This window comes from Mustela nivalis, assembly GCF_964662115.1.
Source record: "Mustela nivalis genome assembly, chromosome: 8".
NCBI lineage: Eukaryota > Metazoa > Chordata > Mammalia > Carnivora > Mustelidae > Mustela > Mustela nivalis.
Window position 1 is genome coordinate 121,710,201 of NC_139027.1, and position 9,899 is coordinate 121,720,099.

General features: G+C 57.3%; 1 protein-coding gene across 39 annotated transcripts in view; it reads left to right on the top strand.

Annotated features, from left to right (window-relative positions):
• The window catches only part of CEP250 (centrosomal protein 250), a 50,579-nt gene extending 40,915 nt beyond the window's left edge, over positions 1–9,664 (top strand). For 22 of the 39 annotated variants that reach the window (XM_082746110.1, XM_082746089.1, XM_082746111.1 and 19 more), the window contains 6 exons: positions 433–3,048; positions 5,574–5,666; positions 5,871–6,026; positions 6,486–6,587; positions 7,721–7,783; positions 9,148–9,664. In XM_082746110.1, the coding sequence (XP_082602236.1) occupies positions 433–3,048; positions 5,574–5,666; positions 5,871–6,026; positions 6,486–6,587; positions 7,721–7,783; positions 9,148–9,411 (3,294 nt within the window). In that variant the 3' untranslated portion in view covers positions 9,412–9,664. Of the gene's footprint in view, positions 1–432; positions 3,049–4,220; positions 5,667–5,833; positions 6,027–6,485; positions 6,588–7,720; positions 7,784–9,147 lie in introns of all 39 variants that reach the window. The other 17 variants (XM_082746101.1, XM_082746096.1, XM_082746097.1 and 14 more) reach the window with 8 other exon arrangements.
• The last annotated feature ends 235 nt before the right edge of the window (positions 9,665–9,899 follow it).

The window sequence follows — 9,899 nt, forward strand, 5'->3', positions numbered from 1 at the left end:
TTTCAGGAGGAGTCCTTGGGGGCCAGGCTGAAGCTCCAAACCCACCTGGGCCTGTGGTCAGGCCCCAGCCACGTGTAGTGCCCAGCATCCTTGAGCAAGGGGCTCAGTTTCCCTGGCTGGCTCCTTGAGGTCCATTAGGAAGGCCCTGGTCAGTTTCCCTGAAAGGAGGCTGAAGTATTTGTCCCCTGCCCTGAAGGACCAGAGTCTGGGATGGCTCATTTGTTTCAGGCTCTCTCCTCTGGGCCTAGCAGAGCCCTGGAATTCCGTAAGGACAATATTTTACTAGATCAGCTTCAGTGGAAGGCACCAGTTCTCTTTGTCCCCCCACCTTTGCTGGTGCTAAGGCTGCAGGGAAAGGAGACGAAGGGCCTGCGCTGGGCAGATGGTATCTGGGAAATGTAGCCTAAGGTGGTTTTTCTTCTTCTTTTCCAGAAGGAGCGAGAGCTCCTGCAGGCAGCCAAGGAGAACCTGATGGCCCAGGTGGACCGTCTGCAGGCGTCTGTGGCAGAAGCCAGGGCTCAGGCCAGTGCTGTCGGGGCTCTGGAGGAGGACCTGAGAACCACTCGCTCGGCCCTGAAACTCAAGAGCGAGGAAGCAGAGACAGAGCATGAGCGAGCCCAGGCTCTGCAGGAGCAGGGCGAGCTGACAGTGGCCGAGTGGAAGGCTCTGCAGGAAAATTTAGCTATCCTGACCCAGGCCCTCTCCGAAAAAGAAGGGGAGGTGGAGGCTCTGCGGGGAAGCATCCAGGAGCTGGAGAAACAACGGGAGATGCAGAAGGTTGCTTTGGATGCCCTGTCTCTGGACCTAGAGAAGAGGAGCCAGGAGGTGGGCGTGCAACACGAGCAGATCCAGGAGCTGGAGAAGTGCAGGTCTGTCTTAGAGCACCTGCCCCTGGCCGTTCAGGAGCGGGAGCAGAAGCTGGCCGTGCAGAGGGAGCAAATCAAAGAGCTCGAGAAGGCTCGAGAGACCCAGGGGAGCATCTTGGAGCATCAGCTTCTTGAACTTGAGAAGAAGGCCCAAGTGATAGAGTCCCAGAAAGAACAGATTCAGGATCTGAAGAAGCAGCTGGTCACTCTGGAGTGCCTCGCCCTGGAACTGGAGGAAAACCATCACCAAATGGAGTGCCAGCAAAAGGCCATCGAGGAGCTGGAGGGCCAGAGGGAGATGCAGAGGGTAGCCCTCACCCACCTGACACTGGACCTGGAGGAGAGGAGCCAGGAGCTGCAGGCCCAGAGCAGCCAGATCGACGAACTGGAGAGCCACGGCACCCTTCTGGCAAGAGAGCTCCAGGACAAGGACCAGGAGCTGAAGTGCCAGCGAGAGCAGATCGAGGAGCTACAGAGGCAGAAAGAGCGTCTGGCTCGGGACCTGGAGAGGCGGGACCAGGATGTGCTGCTCCAGAGGGAGAGGATTCGGGCCCTAGAAGACCAGAGGACGCTGCAGACCAAGATGCTGGAGGAGGACCTGGGCCAGATCAAGCTGTCGTTGAGGGAGAGAGGCCGGGAGCTGGCCTCCCAGAGGCCGCCCATGCAGGAGCAGGCGGAGGAAGGGAAGAGCCCGAGTAAAGCCCAGCGCGGGAGCCTCGAGCACCTGAAGCTGATCCTGCGTGATAAGGAGAAGGAAGTGGAATGCCAGCAGGAGCGCCTGCACGAGCTGAGGGAGCACAAGGACCAGTTGGAGCAGCAGCTCCAGGGCCTGCACAGGAAGGTGGGGGAGACCAGCCTGCTCCTGAGCCAGCGAGAGCAGGAGCTAGTGGTCCTGCAGCGGCATCTGCAGGAGGCCCGGGAACGGGGGGAGCTCAAAGAGCAGGCCCTGCAGGCTCACCTGGAGGAGGCGCAGAGAGCCCTGGCGCAGAGGGACCAGGAGCTCGAGGCCCTGCGGCACCAGCAGCAGCAGGCGCGGGCGCAGGAGGAGACGGCGAAGGAGCAGGCGAGCGCGCTGCAGGGCACCGTGGAACGGGCCCGTGTGCAGCTGCAGGAGCGCCAGGGAGAGCTCGAGGAGCACAGGGAGCATGTGCGAAGGCTCCAGGAGGAGCTGGCCGTGGAGGGACAGCGCGGGCAGGCCCTGGAGGAGGTGTTGGCTGACCTCAGGGCCGAGTCTCGGGAGCAGGAGGAGGCTCTGCTGGCCCTCCGGCAACAGTGTGCCGAGCGGGCCCAGGAGCACGAGACAGAGGTCACGGGCCTGCGGGACCGCCTGCTGCGGGCAGAGGCTGCGCTCAAGGACCGGGAGCAGGAGCTGGAGGCTCTGCAGGCAGCCAGCCGGTCCTCCGAGCAGCGGGAGGAGACAGCCCGGGGGCAGGCCGAGGCTCTGCAGGAGGCCCTGAGCAAGGCTCAGGCCGCCCTGCAGGAGAAGGAGCAGCGGCTGCTGGGGCAGGCAGAACTGAGCCGCAGCCTGGAGGCCAGCACGGCCACCTTGCAGGCCGCCCTGGACTCCTGCCAGGCACAGGCCCGGCAGCTGGAGGAGGCCCTGCGGAAGCGGGAAGGTGAGATCCAGGACCGGGATCTCCGGCACCAGGAGGCCGTGCAGCAGCTCCAGCGGGCACTGGCCCAGAAGGATGAGGAGCTGAGCTATCAGAAGAGGCAGGGGCAGCTACTAGAGCAGTCTGTGGCCCAGAGAGCCCGAGAAGATGCCCTCCCAGGGAACCAGGGTCCGGAGCGGGGGAGAGAAGAGGAAGAGGTGCGGGGCCTCCGTGAAAGCCTAAGGGAGTTGCAGCTGACTCTAGCCCAAAAGGAAAAGGAGATCGTGGGGCTGAGGGAGGCCCAGCAAAGGAAGAATCTGGAGGACTCAGCCCACAACCACGCAGCCTCCCCGGCGGAGGAGCCCTTTACAAAGCTTGGCGCTGCCGGGCCGCGGCTGCAGCAGGAGCTGGAGCGACTGCAGGCAGCGCTGAGGCAGACGGAGGCCCGGGAGATAGAGTGGAGGGAGAAGGCCCAGGACTTGGCGCTGTCCCTGGCCCAGAGCAAGGCGAGCGTCAGCAGCCTGCAGGACGTAGCCATGTTCCTGCAGGCCTCTGTTCTGGAGCGGGACTCGGAGCAGCAGAAGCTGCAGGTGAGTCACTCCATGGGTGGTAACGGCTGGGGGACAGAGGCTGATGTCTGGCTGCGCTCAGAGGGTCCCTGCCACCCCGGGCTTGTGACACCTCAGGGTGCAAGAGGGCAGAGAGAAATGGAATCCAGGGTATTGTGCTCATCTGGGAGGATATGGAGAGACGCCCACAGTTCCATAGAGCTTATGGTCTAGCGGATAAGCACTTGGAATGCAGTGTCTAGTTCAAGTCAGAGCCTCGGTAGGGAAGTTCGGCGTGCTCTTGAGCACAAAGAGGGCACCCAGCTGGCCTCTCCTAGTGGTAAATCCTAGAAGGCTTCCCAGTCAAAGCAGAGTTTAAGATTAAATCTGAAGGAACCAGTAAGGAATTAGCCAAGCACAGGGTGGGGAGGAGCTTTCTGAGGAAGAGGAAAAAGGAAGGAGAACATGGAGCAGCCGTACAAGACCTCAGGCTGAATGGGACGCAGAGGGGCAATTGACCACAGAAGACAAGGCAGCGAGGGCCCCATCATTCAGGGCTTCGGAGTCATGTCGAGGACCTGGGTGACCAGTGGGATCTGGACGAAGTGTTTGGGGCAGTGAGGGAGGGTGACACATCCAATGTCACAGTAGATCTGGGGAGACCGACCAGGAGGTGGTCCTCGAAGTCCTGGGACAAATGATGACTGAAGACAGGAAGGGTGGATGGTGACTCGGGGCGGGGGGGCGGCTAGAAGCTCACAGGCCTTCTGGCAGCTGACTGGCTAAGAAACAGGGGACTAAAGAAAGGGCAGAAGGAAACCGACCCCCCAGGTTTCTGCTCATAGGCAGGTTTCAGGAATGCTGTGGAATAGCCGCAGAATGAGGTGCCTGTGGGACCTGTAGGGGGTGAGGTCCAGGAAGCGGGTCTGTGAAGTGATCTGAAGTTGAAGGGTGAGGCTAAGGATAGACTTGGGGTCCTCAGCAGTTAAGGATAAGTGAACTCTTCTAGATGGAATATCAAATGAGAAGGGAAGTGGACTTTAGGGTGTGGCATTCAACTTCAAGGTCAGGGGCCATGCCTTAGTCCCCTTTGCTGCCCCAGCACTGGCCACAAGGCCTGCAACAGAGCAGACAGTCAGGAAAGCAAGGTTGACCATTGGCCATAGAGAGGCATTGTCTCTCTTGCCAAGAACAACCCAGCCCATTTTTTCCAGGAAATTGACCCCACATCTTGGGCCTTGACCAGGGCTGAGCCCCAGAGAACCCCTCCCATCCTCTCAGACACAGCGCTGCAGGGGCTTCCCGTCTGGGGGCAATATGCCGAGAAGGGGATCCAAGTGTGAACTTTGGAGTCAAGTTCCTGGGTTTGCAATACCATCCTACAGTTTATGGGCTGTGTGACCCCAGATAAGTGCCTTCACTTCTCTGACTTTTGGGGGAATACCAATACCAGCCCTGTAGGGCCATCTTGAGTATGAAAAGAGATAAGCATTCGATAAGTAGAATTCTTTTCCTATCTCTAGGCTCGTTCGTATAGTCACAGAACAAGTAAGGTCTGTTGCTGGGCGGGAGGATTGCTGAGCATTATTATAGCTCTGGTCAGCATCCCCCTGCACTGGCACCACCCCCCCGAACACTCAAGAACATCTTTCAGATACAGCCCTTCATCTAACTGCCATCATATCTTCTATTAAGCATTTTCCATGCCATGCACTGTTGCTCTTGCTTCCCTCCACAACAACCCTGAGAAGCTGGAATTATCTCTCGTTTATAGTTCAGAGAGGCCAAGTAACTTGTCCAAGGTCATATGGCCAGTCAATGGCAGAACTAGATCTAGGGAAGTCTGACTCTAGAATGCCGCCTGTTTGCCGAACTCCCCCTGTGAGACATACGGTGCCTAGAAAATATCTAGCCTGAGGCCCCCGCTTATCAGGAGGGATTAAACCCCAAAAGCCTGATCTATGCTTTATGGAGCATGCGGTCATTTTGCAAATGAGGAAATTGGGTTTTGGAGAGAGCTCATATCTTGACCCAGGTCATATTGCCAGTAAGTAGCAACAGAATACCCTGCTCTGTGTGTCTCCAGAATCCATGATATTTTATTTATTTCACAGTTAGAGATCACAAGTAGGCTGAGAGGCAGGCAGAGAGAGAGGAAGAAGCAGGCTCCCTGCTGAGCAGAGAGCCGGATGCGGGGCTCAGTCCCAGGGTTCTGGGATCATGACCTGAGCAGAAGACAGAGGCTTTAACCCCTTGAGCCACCCAGGCACCCTCCATGCTCTTTCTACAACACCTCAGTGCTCCAGGTTGCTGCTTAATTTATGCAAGATCTCAAACAAGCCAGGTTTTAGTCCTAGCCCACCATGTAACTTCCAACAGATCCCTCTCTACTGCTTTGCTTGTCATCTGTAAATAAAAATTCTGCCCTAGAATAGCTCAGAGGCTCCAGGAACAATAAGATTATAACCTGATGAGAGAATTCTGGGGTTTTGATGAGGATGGAAGGTAGCATGGGGCTGGGTAGGAGGTTGCTACGGTGCGATCTGCTCCACACCTCAATAACCCAGGATGAGTTGGAGCTCACCAGGCAAGCTCTGGAGAAGGAGCGGCTCCTAAGCCCCGGCTCAACCAGCAGAGTGGAACGGGGACCCAGAGAAGAGGTAGGTGCACAGCTGAAAGAGGTGAGCTGGGGGCCTGGTGGGAACCGATGGCCAGGAGGAAGCTCCTTTCCAGAGGCTTGTTCCCCTCCTTTGGAAATTGGGTCCCTGAAGCTCAGACCTGCCACACTGGTCTGTTTGCCCTCTGTCTGTTCCCCCATTGGTCTAAGGGGCTGGCCAGGTGAGAGTCCCCGGGCTGTCCCGCAGGTGCCAGGAGGAGAGGCTGAGCCTGGTCTTGGGACAGAGGAGAAGCAGCTCTGGGGACAGAGGCTGGAACACCTCCAGCGAGCAGTGGCACAGCTAGAGATTGATCGGAGCAGGCTGCAGCATCACAACGTCCAGCTGCGGGCCGCCTTGGAGCAGGTGAGTCCTTTCTCGTGTCCTCAGTGTCCTTATCTGGGGCGCAGCACATGGGTATCTTCACTTCTCATGGAGCCCCCGGAGCAGAGCAGTCAGATCAGGGGTCATATCCAGCCTGCTGCCTCTTGCTGAAAAGTAGTGTTCATGGGAACACCGGCATAGTGGAGTCAAATAGTTGGGCCAGAGATATAACGGCCTGCAGAGCCCAAAATACTACAGAAAGCATTTGCTAAGCCCAGTCAGAAGGCCTGAGAGGCAGGCCCTACCTCTCTGCCCCAGCAGCACCTCTCTGCTCTCAGGGCTGCCCTGGCCTGCGCCCTCCTCACCCCTTCTCGAGGTTGCTGTCCCCTGCTCACCCCTACACCCGCAGCCACACGCACGCCAGCCTCCTCTTGAGGGCAGCAGTTCTGTTCCAGCCCCAGAGCCAAGCCGAGCCCTGACTTTCCACCTGCATCTCGGCAGGTGGAGCGAGAGCGCAGGAAGCTGAAGAGGGACTCCATGCGTGCATCGAGGACGGGCGTCTCGGAGGTCAGGGAAGCCACAGCTTCGTCCCCCACACAGCAGGTTTGCAGGGGGACACGGCCATGTGAGCTGCTCAGGGGAGCCCCTCCAGGCTGGCTTCTGCACAGCTCAGTATGTCCCTGACTCAGGAAGGAGGCCCATCCATCTTCAGTGGGTGGGGATGGAGTCACGGCTCACAGCCCTACCTTCTCAGGAGCTCAAAAAGCCTTCCCTGATATGTAACCTCCCTGCTTGCAGACCAGGGCCTCGGGCTTATCTAGGAGCGAGGCTCATCAGATTTCTGGTCAGAATCCCGGGCGAGTGGGTGTCAGGTGGTACTTGCCAGACCCTGACATGCCCATGAGCCTTAGAGCAGCTTTGTGGGCCTCTCAGATCTCCTCCCTTATAGGACTGAATTTGCGAGGTTAGAGTCTGTGGGATTTCCAGGAATTAGACTCCCTTTTTGGGGTAAGGAACTGGGGGAAGACTCCCCATACTAGGACTCTTCTAGCTGAGTTATGCTATCCATGAACAGTGCTGTGGCCTGTCGGGGAGAGACTGCTGCCCGCTGAGTGTCTCTGAGCTCTCCATCCCCCTTCCTTTATGAAAGCTTCCCAAGGGCAGGCACCTCGTCTTACTTCCTTTCTGCACCCCTAGCTCACAGCCCAGGGCTGCCACAAGGCAAATGCATGTTATACTTCTGTAAATTAAAAGGTGACTGGGCGCCTGGGTGGCTCAGTGGGTTAGGCCGCTGCCTTCGGCTCAGGTCATGGTCTCAGGGTCCTGGGATCGAGTCCCGCATTGGGCTCTCTGCTCGGCAGGGAGCCTGCTTCCTCCTCTCTCTCACTCTGCCTGCCTCTCTGCCTACTTGTGATCTCTCTCTCTCTCTCTGTCAAATAGATAAAAAAATAAAAAGAGAAAAAAAAAAAGGTGACTGACTTCAAGAAGCCAATGCCACCCAGGCCTTTTGGATGTTCAACATCAGGTCTCTGTGGGGCGTCATCCACTAGGCTGGCTTGGGCCCTCCCAGGCTTCCTTGCCCAATGGTCATGGTGCCCCGTGGAGTCCAGACTGGGTTCTGTCACATAGCTCTTGCCTTGGCCCCCAGGATTGAGATGAGCTGGCTAAAGATGCCTATTTCAGAACCCCTAGGGCAGGAAGGCCTATTCCAGTAAGAATGGTATTTGTCTTCGTAGGATGGAAGAGGAGGACAGAAGGGCTCCTCAGATGCCAAGCACGTGGCCGAACTGCAGAAAGAGGTATGTTCTGGAAGGATCAGCTTTCTAAGCCCCCTTTCCCTCCTTTGCCATCAGGCAATAAAGCATGAGTGTCTGCTGTGTGCCTGACCCTTTGTGCCCCTCCAGCAGGGAGACAGGAAATAGTTCCTCCCTCAGAGAACCTCAGTCTGTGTGGGAGGCAAGAAGAGCTCAGTCCCAACTCAACCTCCCATCTGCTTAGAGTAGGAGGAGGGAAGAGAGCATGCTCCAGACCCCAGACCACCAGGTTCCTAGCTATGAAGGAGCAGGAGAATAAAGAGGGCTGAGGGGCAGACAGAAGATTCTAGGAGGACAGAGGAAAGCAAACAACAAGTATCCCAGCCTCCTCTGCCCTCACATGCACCCGTGCTGTTGCCAACACCAGGCAGAGTAGCCTGGCACCAGCACCAAGATCCACACCTCAAAGCGCAGCTCCAGCTGCCTCGCCCCAGAAAGCCAGGATCAAGTGCCTTCTTGCCTCCCAGGCCTTACCTGAAGACTCACCCTGTCTCTCAAGGCCCCAGAGTAGTAAGAACCGTGGAATTTTTATTTCTGGGCCTGTTTCAGGAACTAATAGTCACTACCAGCAGAGCCTGACCATACGACTAGACTGAGCTATTAGTTGGAATTCACACAAAGCATTCCCGAGATGGGGCCCACACTAGGGTGAGGCAAGGGAGACACCCAGGTGAGAATTTAAGGAGATGCTCACTGGCGACCTGGAGTCCCTCCTTAAATTCCACAACCCAGGGGCCTCTCTGCCTCACCCTAGTCCTGGCGCTGCCCGGAGCTCCCCATAACCACCTCCTGGTGCTGTGTATTCATTGGAGAAACAAGGGTTCGTCAGTGATTCCCAGCCCTGGCTGTACCTGAGAACCACCTGGGAAGCTTTGAAAAAACGCTGACGCCCAGGCCTCAGTGCCCTCTAATTAAGTCAGAGTATTTATCAAGATTTTCCAGAGTAGAGCGTACTGCGGTGACGATAAAATACTCTGTATCTCGATCAGGATAGCGGTTACGCACGCACACGTGTGTGATCAAACTCATCACAACATGTTCTTAAAATCCTGGCATTTTATTACATGCAAATGATCCCTCAATAAAACGGATGAGTAGTTTTGTCATTGCTGTTGTTTGTAAGGCCCCTATCTGAGTCTCCTACATGGCCAGGGTTGAGGAGCCCTGGATTTCCCAGGACTCCCAAGGGCCCTTGTCCCAGACACCCTAGAGCCTGATCCTGAGATTGGCGTGCGGTAGTTGATGCAAATGCTCTCTCCCAGGAGCGGAGCAGGAGGACTTGGGGCCGCTTCAAGGCCCTTAATTACTCTTTCCCTCTTGGTCCCCTCCCCCAACCCGCACTGACCCAGGTGGCCCTGCTGCGAGCCCAGCTGGCCTTGGAGCGGAAGCAGAAGCAGGACTACATTGCTCGCTCTGTGCAGACCAGCCGTGAGCTAGCGGGCCTGCACCATAGCCTCTCCCACTCTCTGCTGGCCGTGGCCCAGGCCCCTGAGGCCACCGTCCTGGAAGCCGAGACCCGCAAGCTGGACGAGTCCCTGACTCAAAGTCTGACGTCCCCAGGACCAGTCCCGCTGTGCCCCAGTCCCAGCACTACCCAAGCCATCTCCAGGTAGCAGCCGCACCCGGGGCAGAATCCAGGCCAGTCTGGGACTACATGGATGGACAGCTGGCTGTCATGGCCCAGGAGGAGGGAAGAAGCCCACAAGGCTGGGAGCAGGCCCTGGCTCCCATGGGAGCGAGGCAAGTCACAGCTGCCCATAGCCCACAGAGTCACCTACAGGAGCATCCGATGCCTCTTGTCTCAATTGTGTTGTCCCAGCACCTCCCCACCAACAATAAACCCCGCGTCTCTGTGTTTGTTCTCTGCCACTGTCTCCACTTTGTCACTGGGTGGCCACAGCACAGCGGGGCATTTGTGAAGGAAGAATTTGCCACAGATTCCTGTCAGGCGGCGTGAGTTCCTTGTCCGCCTGCATTCTGACAGAGAAGGCTTATGGCAGACTCAGCAAGACAAAGCCCCTGTCCACAGGGAGCTTGAGTCCAGTTGGCAGGAACACTCATGGATGAGTCACAGCTCTGTGTGCTGACCAGAAGTGCATAG